The sequence below is a fragment of the Lycium barbarum genome, chromosome 12, assembly GCF_019175385.1.
Source record: "Lycium barbarum isolate Lr01 chromosome 12, ASM1917538v2, whole genome shotgun sequence".
In the NCBI taxonomy this organism is placed as follows: Eukaryota; Viridiplantae; Streptophyta; class Magnoliopsida; order Solanales; family Solanaceae; genus Lycium; species Lycium barbarum.
In genome coordinates, this window is record NC_083348.1 from 97,010,882 (window position 1) to 97,029,526 (window position 18,645).

The 18,645-nt window shown below is 36.6% G+C and overlaps 1 protein-coding gene across 1 annotated transcript; it reads left to right on the plus strand.

Annotated features, from left to right (window-relative positions):
* The first annotated feature begins 12,895 nt into the window (after positions 1–12,895).
* Positions 12,896–18,297, plus strand: LOC132622251 (BTB/POZ domain-containing protein NPY3-like). The gene is made up of 5 exons (XM_060336827.1): positions 12,896–13,406; positions 14,021–14,431; positions 15,385–15,454; positions 15,807–16,982; positions 17,395–18,297. The coding sequence occupies exons 2-5, from the start codon at positions 14,370–14,372 to the stop codon at positions 17,956–17,958; spliced, it is 1,872 nt and encodes a 623-aa protein (XP_060192810.1). The 5' UTR covers positions 12,896–13,406; positions 14,021–14,369; the 3' UTR covers positions 17,959–18,297.
* The last annotated feature ends 348 nt before the right edge of the window (positions 18,298–18,645 follow it).

An 18,645-nucleotide genomic window follows, 5' to 3' on the forward strand; every position in this document is an offset into this window, starting at 1 on the left:
CCCTATATTCTGCTTCCGCACTAGAGCGGGAAAGAGTAGGTTAGCGCTTACATGACCAGGATATCAAATTATCTCCCAAAAACACGCAATAACCCGACGTCGAGCGTCTGGTGTCTGGACATCCCCCAATCAGCATCAGTGTATGAAACCAAATCAGTAACTGAAGATGAGTAGAGATGCAAACCATGATCAAGAGTACCCTGAATATACCGAATAATCCGCTTAAGAGCAAGCATATGCGTATCTCGTGGAGCATGCATATGAAGACAAATCTGCTGTACGGCATAAGAAATATCCGGTCTGGTGAAGGTAAGATACTGAAGAAATGAATCATGGGCCTAACTCAACCTCAAAAGCTAGCTTATGAGGGGAGGATTGCCTAAGTCCATATAAGGAGACCACCCATCTCATTAACCACCGATGAAGGATTTTTTTTCATTCTTCAACACCCCACCTCACGCTCAGGGCAGGACATCTGGAGCGTGGGCAATTTAATTTGGGGGCCTAACATCGGGTGAGATGGGTCCTGCTCTGATACCATGAAAGAGATTAATTCCGTGATTATTCTCATTGATTGAGTTGGTAAATATACCATAGTTACAATGTCCTATTAGAATACAAACTATACTAACCTAAAATAGAAGATTTACAAAATATTCTTTTACTACATATTTACACTATTTATCAAAAATAAAGTAGGCGATATAATATTTATTACATGGTCTCCTACATCATTCATCAGATTCTTTGCTTTGACAATTAGTGCATATATAGCATCTTCACTTATTCTTTCTCCCAAATATTGTCTAGCGAGTATCTGACATATCCTTTCTAAAATTTCTAAAGTATCACCTAACTAAGACCTGCTTGTTGTTACAGGGTACAAATATCTCTCACAAAATGCAAACTAAAAAGAAAGAAAAAGAAAAAACAATCTGTCGAACGTTTTCCCAGCAATACTTTCTTAATTTAATTTCTTATGCTTTCTTTATTATAAAGTACCAATATTTCTCAACAAAAATAAAACAAAGAAAGTGTAAAAACAATCTGTCGAGCGTTTTCCCAGCAATGCATTCTTTCTTTAGCCTTCTTAATTGATGGAGGAATCCTTCAAAAAAAGGAACTAAAGATTTCATGGACTGAGTATCTTCTTGATATTATGATACGCACATTTGATTGAACCCTCTGCTTTTTGTATATCATACTAGTGGACTAAAATATAAAAGGCGGTCATGTCCTATTACAATGGAGTACAAGTTTTCTTCTGAATGGAACCGAACTTTTACGGTTTTCTACCCGAGGTTTAATTCTATATATTGCCACCCAATTAATTTAAATTTGTGTCTCATTAAAAGGGGAATGATCCCTACTGCATGAGTTTTCAGTTCTCAAAATTGTAACTCGAGATCTCAGTTCTAACTCTCTCGACAATGTGATAATAGGAAAAGATCCGTTGTGTACAGGAGCGGACTTTAAATTACAGTGTATACAGGATAGATTTTCTATGTTTATATACATATATTAACTTTTAAACACCCTGAATATATACAAAAGGCTAGCTCAAGCGGTCCAAGATGTTCAAAATTGTCTTTAGCATCTTGGATTTGATTCCCATCAACAACATTATTTTTATATTTAACTTTTGTTGTTTTTTTTGAACCCCTGAGTGAAATTTCTGAATCTGTCACTGGTAGCAATAATTTACATTACAAAGCTAGTTATGCCATTACAAACTCTTAGTGACTCACCACCAGCAGGCGGCAGCTTTGGATTTCTTAATTTGGTCTTAAGAACATTGTTTGACTTTTCGAAAAGCGCTTTTTCCAGTTTATTGATAAACGTCTAGTTAATCTGCGGTTTGCGGTTGAGCCTTAAAAAGTTGATGAACAAGGCTGCCTAATTCTCCCATATTCATTGAACCAATCTCGTTTTCTAAAGGCAAAAGTCATAGATAGCCCTCTAAACTTGTCCACATATTCCTCGTGGCTACCTAAACTGACGTTTGTTTCAATTTGATATCTAAGCCATTTTGAATTTGTACCCATTGAATACTTTTTTTACAATCATCCAAAAGTATAAAATGTGTGTGCTACACTCGCGGATGACATGGCAATGAGACGAATTAAATAATGACGCGTGGCATTTGGGTCAAAAATATTATTAAAAATTAATTATAAGAAGAGAAAAAGAAAAACTATTTAGAATATATTTAACTAATTCAAAAATATAATTTAATAATAACAAAAAATAAAAAACATACTCTTAGAGAAAGCCCCTACCCACCCACGTTCCACCTTCTTCGTCGCCGTCCCCGCCGTCCCATTAGTCATCCCTATGTTCAACCTTCCTCCCCTCCCATTAGCCACCACCCACTCCACCTTCTTCCCTCCACCTGTCATTAGCTTTAGATTCAACTGAAATATTAACAAATCCATATGAACGTTGCTGGAAAAAATTGAAATATTGCCGGAAATTTTCTAGAAATCCAGATCTGATTTCTTCTCTTGAAGAGCTTCTTTTCTTTTGTTTTGATCCTTTCAACTTTGGTGATCTATTATTATTAGATTACATAGATATATTAACATATTCGGACAGAACCAGCTTGGGCATAAAGAAATATTTTTGACACCCGAATTCAAAGTTTCTTATTCGATTTTAGTGGGAGAAATCAACGGCATTAGATTGAGTTAAAAAGTGTGATTGGTGTGTTTACATCAACAAGCAGCGGCAGCAATGACAGCCATTGGTGGTGGATGATGGCTGGGTGCAAAAATGAAGAGGATGAGCCTAATTTTTTTTTTATTAAAAATAATAATCTTCATGCGCCTGTCTTTGTGTATATTACACACACATTGCCATATCAGCAAAAAATATTCAATAGATACAAATTCAAAGTGATTTAGATATCAAATTGAAACAAGTGTCCGTTTATATAGCCATGAGAAATATGTGAACAAGTTTAGGGGACTAGGACTTTTGCCTTTTCTAAAAGAAAAAAAAAACTAATATTTTAGAAGTATAGCAAATCGTGATGATGCGCAATTGATAATGATAAAGAGCATAATGACTATGCATGTGAGCTACAAGATTTTCTTATTCTGTTGATGACGCTCATCGGACTTTTGAACTCACTAGCCCTCATCATTAGGGGTGGATATGGTATGGTACGGTATTTAAAATTTCAGTATGGTAATTTTGATTTTCGATTTCTAAAATTACTATATCATTATCGTATCAAATTAGTTCAATATGGTTTGATATTTTAAGGTTCGGTTTCAGTATTTTACGGTACGATAAATCAGTACCATAGTTTGCCAGCTTTGACTTGCATATACTCTTATCGTGGAAAATTATGACTTTCACTACTTAAGAAACACTTCAATTATTATGTACTAAACACTTTAAAATGTAAAAATATTCAAAAGAAAGTACAAGCAATCTCCTTCGTAAATCAATTACACAAAAAAGACATTTAAAATCAAGATAGTGTAGTCAAAGTTCCAACATTTAAACAATTAGTTTTCTAATAATACTAGTTTATATATATGTTAGTATTATAATACTAAGATATATGAATTGTATATGTAATTATATACTTCGGTATTTTGATATTTTCTTTATGAATACCGAATACCGTACCGAATATCAAACTTTTTAAAAATGCATACCATAATATCGAAACTACGGTATAAAAAATTTCAATTTCAATATGATAATCGGTATCTACTGTACCATGCGCACTCCTACATCATTACAAAATATCTTGTCTACTAATGCAATTCATGTGAGAAAAATATGACTACATTATTATAGCGGATAAAATCAGATCGTACGTAAAATTAGTTTAAATTAAATATTTGAAGTTTAATGGAAGTAAAGACAGTTTAAGAAACGAGTTAAAGAAACTTAATGTGCCATCGAAATAGTTCAAATAGACCTTCTGCTGAACCATATTAGGTTGTTATTAAGCTTATTGAATGATTTTCCAATTCAATTATATTGATTCTGTCATACATTACAAGTACTTATATAGGTGTTTAATGTACATATTGTCGAGCTCAGATTATAACCAACTAAACACAACATTATCTCTAACAAAATACATAACCACAACAACAACAACAAGCCCAGTATAATCCCACCATGTGCGGCCTGGAGAGGGTAGAGTGTACGCAAACCTAACCCCCACCTTGAAAGGTAGGGCGGCTGTTTTCGAAAGACCCTCGACTCAAGAGAGGAAAACAAGACAAAAGGTCAGATAGGACCAAGCATATCGAAAACAATATGAAAATAAGGAATAACAAAAGCGAGAAAGTCATGGTAGAACAGTCCGGAAAGAAAGGAGCATTAACTACTATAGATAAATAAGATAGCCAAAGTACAACGACCCAACAAATATAAGCATCAATCAAATGCCGAAATCAAATGGCAATAAACAAATGAGCAAAACTACAACTACTATGGTGAAAGGATAAGCCACCTAGCCTTCTATCCTAATCTGAGTCCTCCACAACCTCCTATCTAAGGTCATGTCCTCGGTGAGCTGAAACTGTGCCATATCATGTCTAATCACCTCTCCCCAATACTTCTTCGACCTCCCTTTACCTCTCTTGAAACCGTCCATAGCCAACCTCTCACACCTCCGCACTGGAGCATCTGTGTCTCTCCTCTTCACATGCCCAAACCATCTCAGCCTCACTTCCCGCATCTTGTCCTCCACCAATGCCACTCCCACCTTGTCTCAGATATCTTCATTCCTAATTCTATCCCTCCTAGTGTGTCCACACATCCACCGCAGCATTCGCATTTCCGCGACTTTCATCTTCTGAACGTGAAATTTCTTGACTGACCAACACTCCGCCCTGTACAATAAAGTCGGTCTAACCACCACTTTGTAGAACTTGCCTTTAAGTTTTGGTGGCACTATCTTATCACACAGCACTCCGGAGGCGAGCCTCCATTTCATCCACCCTGCACCAATACTATGTGAAACATCGTCGTCGATAGCCCCATCTCCCTGTATAATGGACCCAAGATACTTGAAACTTTCTTTCTTTTGAATGGCCTGGGTACCAAGCCTCACTTCCTCGGCAGCTCACGCGGTAGGCCACTGAACCTGCACTCGAAGTATTCTATCTTGGTCCTACTCAATTTAAATCCTTTAGACTCCAACGTCTGTCTCCAGCCCTCCAGCTTATCGTTAACTCCGGTGCGAGTCTCGTCAATTAGGACTATGTCATCCGCGAACAACATACACCAAGGCACCTCACTTTGTATTTGTCGCGTCAATTCATCCATCACCAAGGCGAATAGAAACGGGCTAAGAGCTGATCCCTAAGGCAACCCCATAAGAACAGGGAAGTGCTCCGAGTCTCCTCCTACCGTCCTTACCCTGGTCTTAGCTCCATCATACATGTCCTTTATCGCTCTAATGTACACCACAGGTACACCTTTAGCCTCCAAGCATCTCCATAGGACCTCTCTTGGCACTTTGTCGTAGGCCTTTTCTAGGACAATGAATACCATGTGCAAGTCCCTCTTCCGCTCCCTATACTGCTCCACCAATCTCCTTATAATATGAATGGCTTCTGTAGTCGAGCGCCCCGGCATGAACCTAAACTGGTTCTCTGAAATAGACACACCTCTCATCACCCTCATTTCCACCACCCTTTCCCACACTTTCATAGTGTGACTTAGCAGCTTGATACCTCTATAGTTGTTGCAGCTTTGAATGTCTCCCTTGTTATTGTACACGAGAATCATTGTACTCCACCTCCATTCTTCCGGCATCTTCGCTGTCTTGAAAATGACATTAAACAACCCAGTCAGTCACTCCAAGCCTACCCTGCCTGCAGTCTTCCAAAATTCCCCAGGAATCTCGTCAGGTCCGGTCGCTCTTCCCCTTCGCATCCTATGAACAGATCCCTTAACCTCCTCAACCTTTATACTCCTACAATATCCAAAGTTGCGACGTCTATCAGAGTGCTCTCCCAACACAATGTCTCTGTCCCCTCCTTCGTTCAAGAGTTCATGAAAGTATGACTGCTATCTCTGTCTAATGCGGGTTTCTTGTACCAACACTTGGCCATCCTCGTCCTTGATGCACTTCACTTGATCCAAGTCACGTGCCTTCCTCTCTCTCGCCTTGGAAAGCTTAAATGGCTTCTTATCCCCACCTTTGTCCTCTAGTTCTGCATAAAAGCGTTTAAAGGCTGCCGTTTTAGCCGCCGAAACTGCCAACTTCGCCTCCTTTCTCGCCATCTTATACTTTTCTCTGTTCGTCCGCTTCTCTTCATCATTCTTACTATCTACCAACTTCACATATGCCTGCTTCTTTGCTTCTACCTTCCCTTGGACTTCTCCATTCCACCACCAATCCCCTCGGTGCCCACCATGGCGGCCTCGTGAGACCTTCAATACCTCTCTAGCTGCTTCCCTAATGCAACTGGTCGTCCTATCCCACATACTGCTCGCATCCCCCCTACTATCCCACGCTCCCATAGCTATCAGCTTCTCCCCCATCTCTAGGGCACTAGACAGAGTCAAACTCCCCCACCTAATCCTCGGTCGGTCATCCACGACCCTCTTCTTCTTCTTCTTCTTCTTCTTCTTCTTCTTCTTCTTCTTCTTCTTCCTTCTTATCTCTAAATCCATCACCAATAGTTTATGTTGGGTCGTAAGATTCTCACTTGGTATGACCTTACAGTCCTTACAGAGGCCTTTATCATCTTTTCTAAGAAGCAAAAAGTCTATTTGCGTTGCATCCACCGAGCTACGGAAGGTTATCAAGTGCTCTTCTTTCTTCGGAAAACTCGAGTTGGCTACCACCAATCCAAAAGCTTTTGCGAAATCCAGGAGTGAGACTCTTCCACCATTCCTGTCCCCGAAGCCAAATCCTTCATGCACCTCGTCATAACCCCTCGAAACAAACCCAATGTGCCCATTGAAATCTCTTCCTATGAATAACTTCTCAGTAGGCGGTATACTTACCACCACTTCGTCCAAGTCCTCCCAAAATCGCCTTTTTACCTCCTCGTCCAAACCCATTTGTGGCGCGTAGGCACTAATAATGTTCAAGGTGAACCCTCCAACGACTAACTTAATCGCCATCATCCTGTCATTGATCCTCCTAACCTCTACCACCTGATTTCTAAGCTCACTATCTACTAAGATACCTACCCCATTCCTTTACCTCGACTTGCCCGAGAACCAAAGTTTGTACCCGTCCACCTCCTTAGCTTTAGGTTCTACCCATTTAGTCTCTTGGACGCAAGCTACATTAATCCTCCTCTTCTTAAGAATCTTAACTAACTCTATGGACTTTCCCGATAAAGTCCCAATATTCCAAGACCCTACTCTCAACCTAGAAGCTCCCTCAACCCCCTTAGCCCCCCTAACCCTAGCCCCGATCCCAATCGAGAACATGACCCTAGTCGATCATCCCTCACCAGTAAAGCAAATATACGCTAGTGAAAGGTTAATCTAAGACAAACGAAGGATCAATACTAAAGCACAAGTTAGCAATATTCTATAAGCAGTGAAATAGGTATTTAATTAGGCGGAGTAGGCAAAATTTATAAGGCTAAAAAACAGGAAATGGGCTGTTGGAGATACCGACTCCAAGTAAATAAAACCTGTTCACCAGCGAGAAATCTCTATTTGCCGTCGGAAATACTGTTCTCTACCGAAAAATATTGTTCACTGGCCGGAATCACTATTCGCCGACCGAAATCACTGTTCACCGCTAGAAACTGCCGGAAAACTCGAGTACCTGTGTAGAATACATAACCACGAAGAGCAAAGTTTTTAGAACTACGAAGGTGAAAAGAACATAAAGCTGGGACCTTTGGTTGTTGAAAGACGCATGCTTACAAGGAGTAGTAAATAAACATTTCATTCAGTTAACTACGTCTTTAATCAGTGTCAAATTAATAGGAGCAATTGTTACTTGAATGAAGCATACGGGTATGTATTCGATCTATCATTCAGAGGATTCATCATAATTTTTTGATGAATACGGGTATTCGTATTAATTTGCGCGCACTTGATTGACTTTTGTTATTTCCCACCAGCATATGAACGTGATAACTTTGCCCATCAAAATTTAGGTAAAATGAGAAGAAATCACTTACTCCCTTCATTCTATAATAAGTGATTTTTTAGGCTTTTAATTTTTTACAAAATAAGTGGTGCTTTAGGATTTCAAGAATACTTTAAACAGGTTCTTTCAAGATTACCCTTTTTTAAATAGTAAAGATTCATTAACTAACTTTTTTTTTCTAAAAAATGATAAAACTTGATTAGGGGTAGGTTAGTAAAAACACTCCTAATTTTCTAGGAGTAAGCAATTCGTAAGAGGTGTGCATAACCGTAAAAACCACTTATTATGGAATGGAAGAGTAATATTCTTTGCTTCGGATAAAGATGATTCATCTGCTTGCCAACTAACTATTCAATTTCTCCTTCATCTGAGATTTGGGAAGAAAATAGTACTCCTACCAAATTTCATAAATTCCAAAAAATAAGAAATTAAATTCCTTTTTCCATGCATGGGAAGAAGGAAGGGAGAGACATCGAGAAGTACATGTGAAGCAAAGCGCACTCGTGTGATGGGGTTTGTTAGACCAAACATTTTAAGTCATATCGCAAAGAAAACAAAAGGAAATCTTAGACATCCGACCAAATGTCGTGGATGGTATCTTTCTCACGATTGACTCTAAAATCTGTGTCAGCTTACCCCAATTCTCAATGCTACTATACATTTTCAAACGCACCTTTGCATAGATCTTATTGAAGAAAACTATAATAAGAAGACCAAAGAAGATTTATATATAGTAGAAAAAGAATGTGTTGGGTGAAGAGGTTCCTTACACAATGTTAGAATTTACATTAATTAATTAATTTAGCAATGGAGCATTATCATAGGGAAGTGTAAAAAAGCAAAGAATACGGCATGTCAGAAAATATTAATTTGATTTTAGGTGACATTGGAAGAAGAGGAGCTTGGAGTTTGGGACATGGGCATGTGAGAGGTTTCGAGAGGAAAAAATTAAAAACAAAATGCTTTTTGGATAAGAGAAAAGGGATGTGGTCACAGTTTGTCCATAAGGAATAGAGGGGATGTCCATTTTTTTGATTGGACTATTCCTTGTCATATATATAGAGTTAAAATACCATTGTCCTAAATTGTTTGGAACTTTTAGTTTATTGAAGGTCCATTTAATCAAATTTTAGAGTTACATTTCTTGAAAATTTATACTCTATTCAGAAAATACACTAAAATGTATTGTATTTTTGCTATAAAGTGTTTTAAAAAGAGTTTTTGGGGCGAGTCCTGGGGCGGGGCGTACCAAAAATGCCCCAGGGCGATGGGTCGGGGCGAAAGTCTCCAAAGGCGTACGCCCAGCATTCGGGGTGTATGCCCGGGCGTTTGGGGCGAGTTTTTTTTGTTGGGGCGTGTTGGGGCGTAAGCCGAGAAAGCTTCTTTAAACTAAAACGAAATTTGTTAAATGAATCCTAATATAATGCCCAAATTCTCAAAAGTCAACATGTAATCACTCAAATGTTATAAAAAGGAACTGAAACATTAAATTTAAAAGTCAAGACCTTTTTTTATTGCTAGAATGCCTAATATATATTGTTTTCCAATTATTTATCTTGTCTTCTACTATCTCAAAAAAGTAACGAGCAGTCACTTGTACTTGTAAGTAGCATATAATAGATTGTTCTAATTAGTTTTTTTATGGGGGTGGAGCATATATATATATATCACTTATTTATAGTTTTCTTCAAATTTTTATGCTATTTCACCTATTTAAAAATATTTATTATAATTATATCATTTTATAAAATACTAAAAATTAAAACCCATGAGGCTTACGCCCCGTGCCTCGGAGCTTACGCCTCACTAATGCAAACGTAAAACGCCCCGCCTTACGCTCTTACTTTTTAAAACACTGATGCTATACTCCATATTTCTCATAAGTCATATCAAGATGACAAGACAAAAGTTTATAGAGGATCAACTTATTTGGCTCTTGAGAACCACAAGTAAATGAGTGATACTAATAAATAGTTTGTTACAACTACTAGCTCAGTACATAAATGTAAAATTAAAGTATTATAACTTCAATATTTACCATCCATTCTCTTTAATGAGAATTCTATAAGAATTTTAGAAAAGATTTTTAAGTTTTGTCTTTGGGAGAAGTTGTTGACCATTCACATGGTACGTGGAAATCACACTGAAATGGTTCTTTCTTCCTAAGTCTTCTGGGTAATAAAAAATGTATATTTAAAGATCGTATATGCCTTAGTGATTAATGAAGTGTCTTAAATATTATGTGCTTTTAGGTTTAATTCCAACATAACTAAAAATTATTGCTAGTAGATGTTTTTAATCTGTCAAAAGTTGAATGGATATAATTATCTGATATATGTACTGGTAAAATGTAATAAATATCCCACGAAACTAATCGAGTTATGCGTACATTAATGGTATACTAGGATTATAAAAGAAAAACGCAAAAACAAAGTATACTTAAATTTAAAAGCGATGGCAAAGTCTAATGATCTAAAAGAAACGCAGTCCTAACTCCAAAGTTAGAAGCCATGAGTAACCCATGTGCCACCCACAGTATGGCCAGTCCTTAATTCATACTGTAACAAATTTACTGTCTTGAAATTTACTTTTAATATTTGATGTAACGGTGTCCCAATCAATTAACCATTTAATCATTTTACAAAGTTTTTGTTTCATGACATTCGTGTGAACGAATTTGCACTCAAATTACCGTTACTTGCTATTAGTCAACTAACTATGCTTCAGTTTCAAATTTAGTTGTGTCCAGTCAATTATTTGAATTCCTCGTATTCATTTGGTCATAGATTTTGGAAGCATATTTTGAAAATTTATTTTCAAATCTTTATTTGGCCATAAAATTTTAATAGATTTTGAAAACAAATCTTTAACTTCCCAAATTCTGGCTCAAACCTGTTTTTGGGCCAACATCTATGTTTTGGCTTTTTCAAAACTACCCCAAAATTTTATATGTTACAAAAAAAAAATCTATCTATGACCCAACTAATTCTACTACTATGTTCCTCCGATCCATTAAAGTTGTATCTATCAGGTTTTCACAATTAAAGCAGCATCTTCTGTAAAGTGAAGATTGTTCATACAATGTGAGAAGATTATATTAAAGAATAGCTAGTTACTACCGTTGGATTTTTCATTGTACGGATGGATCTTTGTATTGTAATTTGAATTGTAGTAGCTAGTAAGTGTGTTATTAGCAATTGTTGTTAAATTATCATGTTCTGCATAATTTGGGGTTAAAAAGATAGTCAAACCTCTCTATAACAGCATTGTTGGGTCCGAATTTTTTTAGCTGTTATAGAGAATGGTTGTTATACGCCCATAACATCATTGACAATTAAATAATATTTCGCTGTTATAGGCAAAAAAGATGCATAAAATCTAATTTTTATTTTTAATTGTCAAATTATAAGCTTAATTACACTTTGTATAACGAAGGAAAATCATTTAATGATGAATATATATATAATTTTTTTTTTGTTGTAATAGTGTATTAAATGATCAAATATTTTATCAAAATCTCTACACTTATTATTGGTAATCATAGATATTCTATTTTTTTTTAAAGATGGTTAATTATTATATCACCAAAAAAAAAAGATAGTTGTTATATGAGGGGTAATTTTACAAAGAATGTACTGTTATAAAGTTGATTGTTGTTGTTATAAGTGAAATGCTGTTATAGAGAAGTAAAATATAACATAAAAAATCGGTTACGAAAAAAGTTGGCTATTATAGAAAGGTATTGTTATATGTAGGTGCCGTTATATAGAGGTCTGACTATATGTATGTTTTGTATGGTTAGATATTCTTGAGGTTTTTAGAACTATAGTTATAAGTAATGTTTCATGTTTTGCAAAATAAAAAGTGAAATATGTTTTGAAAAACTATGATCAAACACATTTTCAAAACTTAAAAAACTTCACCCAAATTAAATTTTTTAATTTTTTTTGGGGGAATCTATGGCCAAATGCTAGCTTACTGTCTTGAAATTTACTTTTAATAGTTGATGACTTGATGTAGTGTCCCAATCAACTAACCATTTAATCATTTTACAGAGATTTTGTTTCGTGACGTCCGTGTGAGCGAATTTGCACTCAAATTACTGCTACTTTCTATTAGTCAATTAACTATGCTTCAGTTTCAAATTTAGTTGAGTCAAGTCAATTGTTTGAATTCCTCAGATTCATTAGTAACGTCAGTTGACTCAACTATTTGAGTTCTGATATCCATTAATGTCATGAATCTATTTTCGTATGTACATAATTCCAGAATTTAACTATATATACTGATAGCATAAAGGAACTTTCATTTTGTGTAGCTTCCTCAGTTGTAGCAAATCATTTTTGAAATTTGCAGGTACTAATTCGTGCTTATTTTCACAGTTACTTGTAGTTGAATTTTAATGTTCTCATATATTTATTTGACACTTTTTTTTTTCTTAATGCAATAAATCCATGCGGTGCTGGGAAATTTAATATCAACTCCTATGAGGCGTACTACTTATCATTTAAAAGATACTTACACTTTTCACCCAACTACTAGTGTAGATTAAAACAAGTTCAGTAACTATAATTGTCATTCGTTAATCTATGGTGGTTAAGATTAACTATATTTTGGTGCTCAACAAATATAACCCAACCTTACATTATGTAAGCAATATTTCAACTCGACCAAAGGCCAAGCCTATACTACTACTACAACAAAAAAAAAAAAAAAAAAAAAAAAAAAAATTAAATAAGAAAGAAAAGCAAAAGAAGAAAACTTAAAAATAACTGTTCTGAAGTGATCAAAATCAGTTATTTTTCATGTAAGATAAATGAGATGGAAAGCAGTGTTATAAAAGTAAGAGAAGGAAAATGGAGGGGTCGTTATCTTATTGCTAAAACAATACGGGTAAAAGAAAGCTTAGTTTAATTGGGAAAGTGTAAGGCAAAAAAGTCGACTATATGTCAGATTGGCGTGCGTATCACTGTACCAAATGCTTAGAAGAAAGAGGGTATAATTAGAGTTTTGAGTATGATGATTCTTTACACCTTTATTTGCTCAAAAAAGAAGCCAACCTCACTTTCCAGTTTCAAGCATACACAGCAAAAAAGGAGCTAAATACAGCTATTTTGTGAATTAGTAGGGAGAGTAATTTTCTTCATAATCTGTACTGGTAATTACATAAAAGTGGGGACAGTGGTGCTGATTCTAAAGAGATTGATAAGTTTGTTTTGGGAACATTGTGAGATTGGGTTTTAGTGAATACACGGGGTTGCTTTGGAGGCTAGCAAAAGTTTAGGGACAAGTCATCTCTTTTATGGTTGGTTTTTGTGTTGTTGTTTCTTGATCTTTTTCTCATAGTCTTTGGAATGTCTTCTTGGCTTTGTCCCTTCAAAGGTTGTTCTGCTTTTTCTAGTGCTTTTATACTGTTAGGTACACTCTTGTGTTGCTCTGTTTGGATTGATTTGCCTTTGCCCTCACATGAAATTTTGTAGCTTTTTATGGTGAGTCTTGGAGATCACTCACTCAAATAAAAATCCCTTCTTTGCCTCTTTGTTAGATGTCTGAAAATGCACCTTGAATTGGATTTGTTTGGTATTCTCTGTAAAGATACTTTCTTTTTTATTTTTCTGCAAATGAGTTCTTCCTAATTTGTTGTATTTTTCAAGAAAATATGGATTTGCTGTATTCACGAGTCTTTGTAATTGTTTTTGGTGGTTTTCTTTGTGGCATGTTTTAGTTTGATTTGTGTGTTAAGTGATATGTTCAATGTGCTGCTCTGTTTTAAGCAAATTTGCTTCGTTTTCCTTTCCAGTTCAGAACAAATTTTTGGGTATTTGTACATGTTTGTTCACATATATGCGATCTTCCAGACAATTTTGGTTGTTGTGTTCTTGAAAACACACCTAAGATGATGTTTCTTTGTTGTTACAGGTCCTTCAAATTCATTGGTGAGAGAGGATTATTGAGTAGAGGAATGTGGATTCTGGTGTTTGCTTTTCCAGGGAAGGCAAAGGAAGTTGTTTAAATATTTAGTAGTACTAAGAGTGGAGGAATAAACAATTAGAGAAAGGGCGGTGGCCTCTGGTTTTGAGAGCTAAAAATTTGCATATTTTGAGGTATTAAGTCGGTTGGTTGTATGTCTTGGATTGGCATTTTTGGTTGGTTGTGGTTGAGCTTACAACTAGAATTAGTAAAGAAGCCAACGCTCCTTATTGAAAGCTTGTGAATTTTGGAAATATAGACACTTCTGTGTTGCCCTTTACTTTTTCCTTACACAAAGATGAAGTTTATGAAACTTGGATCCAAGCCTGATCAATTTCAGACAGAAGGAGATAATATCAGGTCAATAGTTCATCCATCTTTGTGAATTTAGTTTATTTCCTTGTGCACCCCTTTTCCCATTGTTCTAGGTAGTTATGCTATTATTCTTCATATATGTCTTATTTTCCGGATGATATACTTTTATTATTTTGTAGTGCTATACCTGTTTGAATGTGTTGTCTTTGTTCTGGCCTGGTTTTCCTCTCAAATACTATAAGAGAACTTATACTTTACGCCTAAGTATGTATGTGTGTTTGAGTACTGCTTTCTAAAAAGCTCCTTCTGAAAATTTTCAGTCACTTTAATATTCTCAAGCAAGTTGTTCACTAGGTGGGATGGGTGTGGATCATTGTTTAGGCAGCTATATTCTTGTGCAGAAAATGGCTGAGAAGAGTGAAGATAAGTATTAGAACAAACAAGTTTCTTAGTTGCTTATTGTTGCAAAAGGACTTAAGTGCCTCAACCACTTCTTCTTGATTCCCCTCCTCTTGTCAAATATCACATATGTATGTGCAAAGTAAGATAGAGTGAAAGACCTTGTGCTGCTCATCAATTTATGCTCTGTTTCCAGCCAACAGATTCTTTCAAATCCACCTACCTCATTTTTGTGGTTCCAATGAGATTTTCCTCTATGAAAGGATATATCGACTATTTTAAAACGAGAACTGACACCCCCTCCTCTCTCTCCTTTAAACCTTCACACAAACCTTGTTACAAGTACTTTGATCATATACCATTTACACTACCTCGACAAAAGCTGGCCTTTCTGTGATAGCTGATATCAGATTGCCCTTTGCTGAGGCAGGGAAAACCTCCATTTTTTATACCAGCTACTACATATTAATTATCCAACTATGGAGGGGTGTTTCATCTCAACTTTTTACTTGTAAATGTGGTAGCAATGTGCAAATTATTGAGTTAACATTGTTTGAAATGGTTTCATCATGAATATGATGTATGAGCTTCCTATTCAGGTATGTAGCAACTGAATTGGCGACAGACATGGTCATCAATGTTGGAGATGTAAAATTTTATCTCCACAAGGTATGCTCTCCGTTTCAAGTAGTATTTGTCACTCTTTTTTTCTCCATGTTAACTAAAATTGTAATTTTGAAATACGCGCTTAGATATTGATTGACCTGATTATTCCAGAAATTCTACTATTAGTTATCCTGTTGACATTGGACATGTCTATACCAATTATCAAAGTGGTTAATAGACAAAATTGAATTTAAGGTGTCACCTTCAGCGTACATCAACCTGATATTAAACAATCTTACCTGATAAAAAAATGAAGATAAATGCGAACCATACTCATGTTCACTTTGTGTCTGCTTACTATCTTATCCATTCAATACATTACTTGTTAATACTAACAGGATTATACTTTCTCCAGTTCCCCCTTCTATCCAAGAGTTTTCGCTTGCAGAAGTTGACAGCACATACAAATGAGGAAAGCAATGATGAAATCAACATCGACGATATACCTGGTGGACCTGAAGCGTTTGAAATATGTGCAAAGTTCTGTTATGGTATGACAGTAACTCTGAATGCGTATAATGTGATTGCGGCTCGTTGTGCAGCGGAATACCTGGAAATGTATGAAACTGTCGAGAAGGGTAACCTTATTTACAAGATTGAGGTTTTTCTTACATCTAGCATCTTCCGTAGTTGGAAAGATTCAATCATTGTTCTCCAAACAACAAAATCCTTTCTTCCCTGGTCCGAGGAATTAAAAATTGTTAGTCATTGTCTAGACTCTGTTGCATCTAAAGCTTACATCGAAACCTCAAAGGTGGACTGGTCTTATACATATAACCGCAAAAAGCTTCCATCTGAAAATGGAAGTGATCCGCTATGGAATGGTGTGAAAAAGCAACCTTATGTCCCAAGAGACTGGTGGGTCGAGGACCTTTCTGAACTTCATATTGACTTGTATAAACGGGTTATCACTTCAATAAAAACAAAGGGAGGAATGTCTCCAGAAGTAATAGGTGAAGCATTGAGAGCGTATGCCTACAGAAGGCTACCGGGATTCAGCAAGGGTACAATCCAAGGAAGTGATCCTGCTAAGTATCAGTACTTGGTTGATGTGATTACTTCTCTGTTGCCCGCAGAGAAACGTAGTGTTTCCTGTAGTTTCTTGGTCAGATTGTTACAGACGTCTATTTCTTTGGAATGTGGAGAAACAGTAAGAAGTGAACTGAAGAGGAGGATCGGCCTGCAGCTGGACGAGGCATCGGTAGCTGACCTCCTCCTTCGAGCACCAGCTAATGAAACTATTACATACGATATTGACATAGTACATGAGCTTGTTCAGCAGTTCATGCTGCAGAAAAGGAGCGGTCAGAGTGATTTTCCTGATGATAATGAATTTCAGGAGATGTACCCTGCATTTGCATCGGAAGCTTCGAAGGTTAAGGTGGCAAGGGTGATTGATGGTTACCTTGCTGAAGTTTCTCGAGATCCAAATCTACCTTTGGCGAAATTTGTCAATCTTGCTGAAATGGTGTCCGGCTTACTGAGACCTTCCCATGATGGAATTTACCGTGCTATTGACATGTATCTAAAGGTATCCTTTTGAATTTCTCTTTTTCAAACAACACATTATATAATTTGTAAGATAGTTGAAAAGAAAAGGAGGAATAATTACTTCCTCTGTCCCAACTTATGTGACACTCTTTCCTTTTTAGTCGTTCTAAAAAAGAATGACACCTTTATTTGGTAAAAATTTTACTCTAAACTTCCATTTTAACCTTAATGAAATGATTTACGTCACACAAATATTTATGGCTTATTTTAGACCACAAGTTTCAAAAGTTGTTCGTTCATTCTTAAACCTCGTGCCCAGTTAAACACCTTCACTTAAATTGGGATGGAGGGAGTAGTAAAAACTTCTCTGTCAGCTCCTCGAGGGGCCCCAGAGGTACATTTGTGTGACTGGTTTATCTTGAAGGACTCTGAATGATCGTTTCTTTTGGCAGGAACATCCTGGGATCACCAAGAGTGAAAGAAAAAGAATTTGTAAGCTAATGGATTGCCGGAAGCTATCACCTGAGGCCTGCATGCATGCTGTGCAGAACGAGCGCCTTCCTTTGAGAGTAGTTGTACAAGTTCTGTTCTTTGAGCAAACCAGAGCGACAACATCATCTGGTGGTGGCAGCACACCGGATCGAGCTGGAACAATTAAGGCTTTGCTTCCAGGTGAATCCCACGGGAGCTCAAGATCTGCTACAACAAACACAGACGAGGACTGGGACGCGGTCCCCACTGCTGAGGAGCTTAAAGCTTTGAAAGGGGAGCTTGCTATGCTAAGGTTGAGGGACAAGGATACTAATTCAATAGACATGAAAATGGGTGCCGAAAAAGTTGGAGGTGGCAAAGCGAAGGGTTTAGTCATGTCCAAGAAGATTTTCTCAAAACTGTGGTCCAACAAAGATAGACTAAGTGAGAACAGCAGCTCGGATACATCAGAAAGCCCGGGATCTTCCAATGCCGGGGAATCAAAGTCCACCCCATCAAGAAGTAGGAGGCATTCACTGTCTTAATGTTAGTTGCAGCTTAACCAATTTCTCATAAGTTTATTTAAAAGTTCCATCCCGCGTTTGATGCTAGGATTGGAAGAAGTTAAAGTCTGTCCCTAACCCTTGAAGTGGTAGGGAGAATTCCCCCTAAATGTTTTGAGCATTTTGAAGAATGTATTTGCAAGGTTAGATCAGCTTGGGAATGAATTGGATCCTCTAGTTTGATATTTTTTCCATTGTACTCAATTGTTCCCAAAGAGAAATATAGGTTCTCTTTTTACAAGATTGGAATTGGTTTTAGACCATAAGCACAGAGTCTTTATGATTAAGTGTGAGATCCAAATTGCTTGGACTTTGCATTCATGTTCTTTACTTTCTTGTCGGGGTGGTCAAGTAAATCTGATGGAATCTGAAGGGAGCAATATGGACACGAAAACATGAAAATTCTAACAACTGTTAAAGGGAATACATTAGGTGTTTTTGTATTATGAATCTGGCATTCAAAGTTGAACACAACTTGCATTTTGAAGTACGAAATATTATATGTATAGACTGAATTAATCTTAACAAAAAAATATTTTCAGAAGCATATAGTGGTGATTGCCAAGAAATTCAAATTGCCTATACTACTATTCCAATACATAGATCTGCTGCAGCTAGGTTCTTTTGCTTCTCCGAACCATCTTTTTTTGCTTTCTACTATATAAGTCT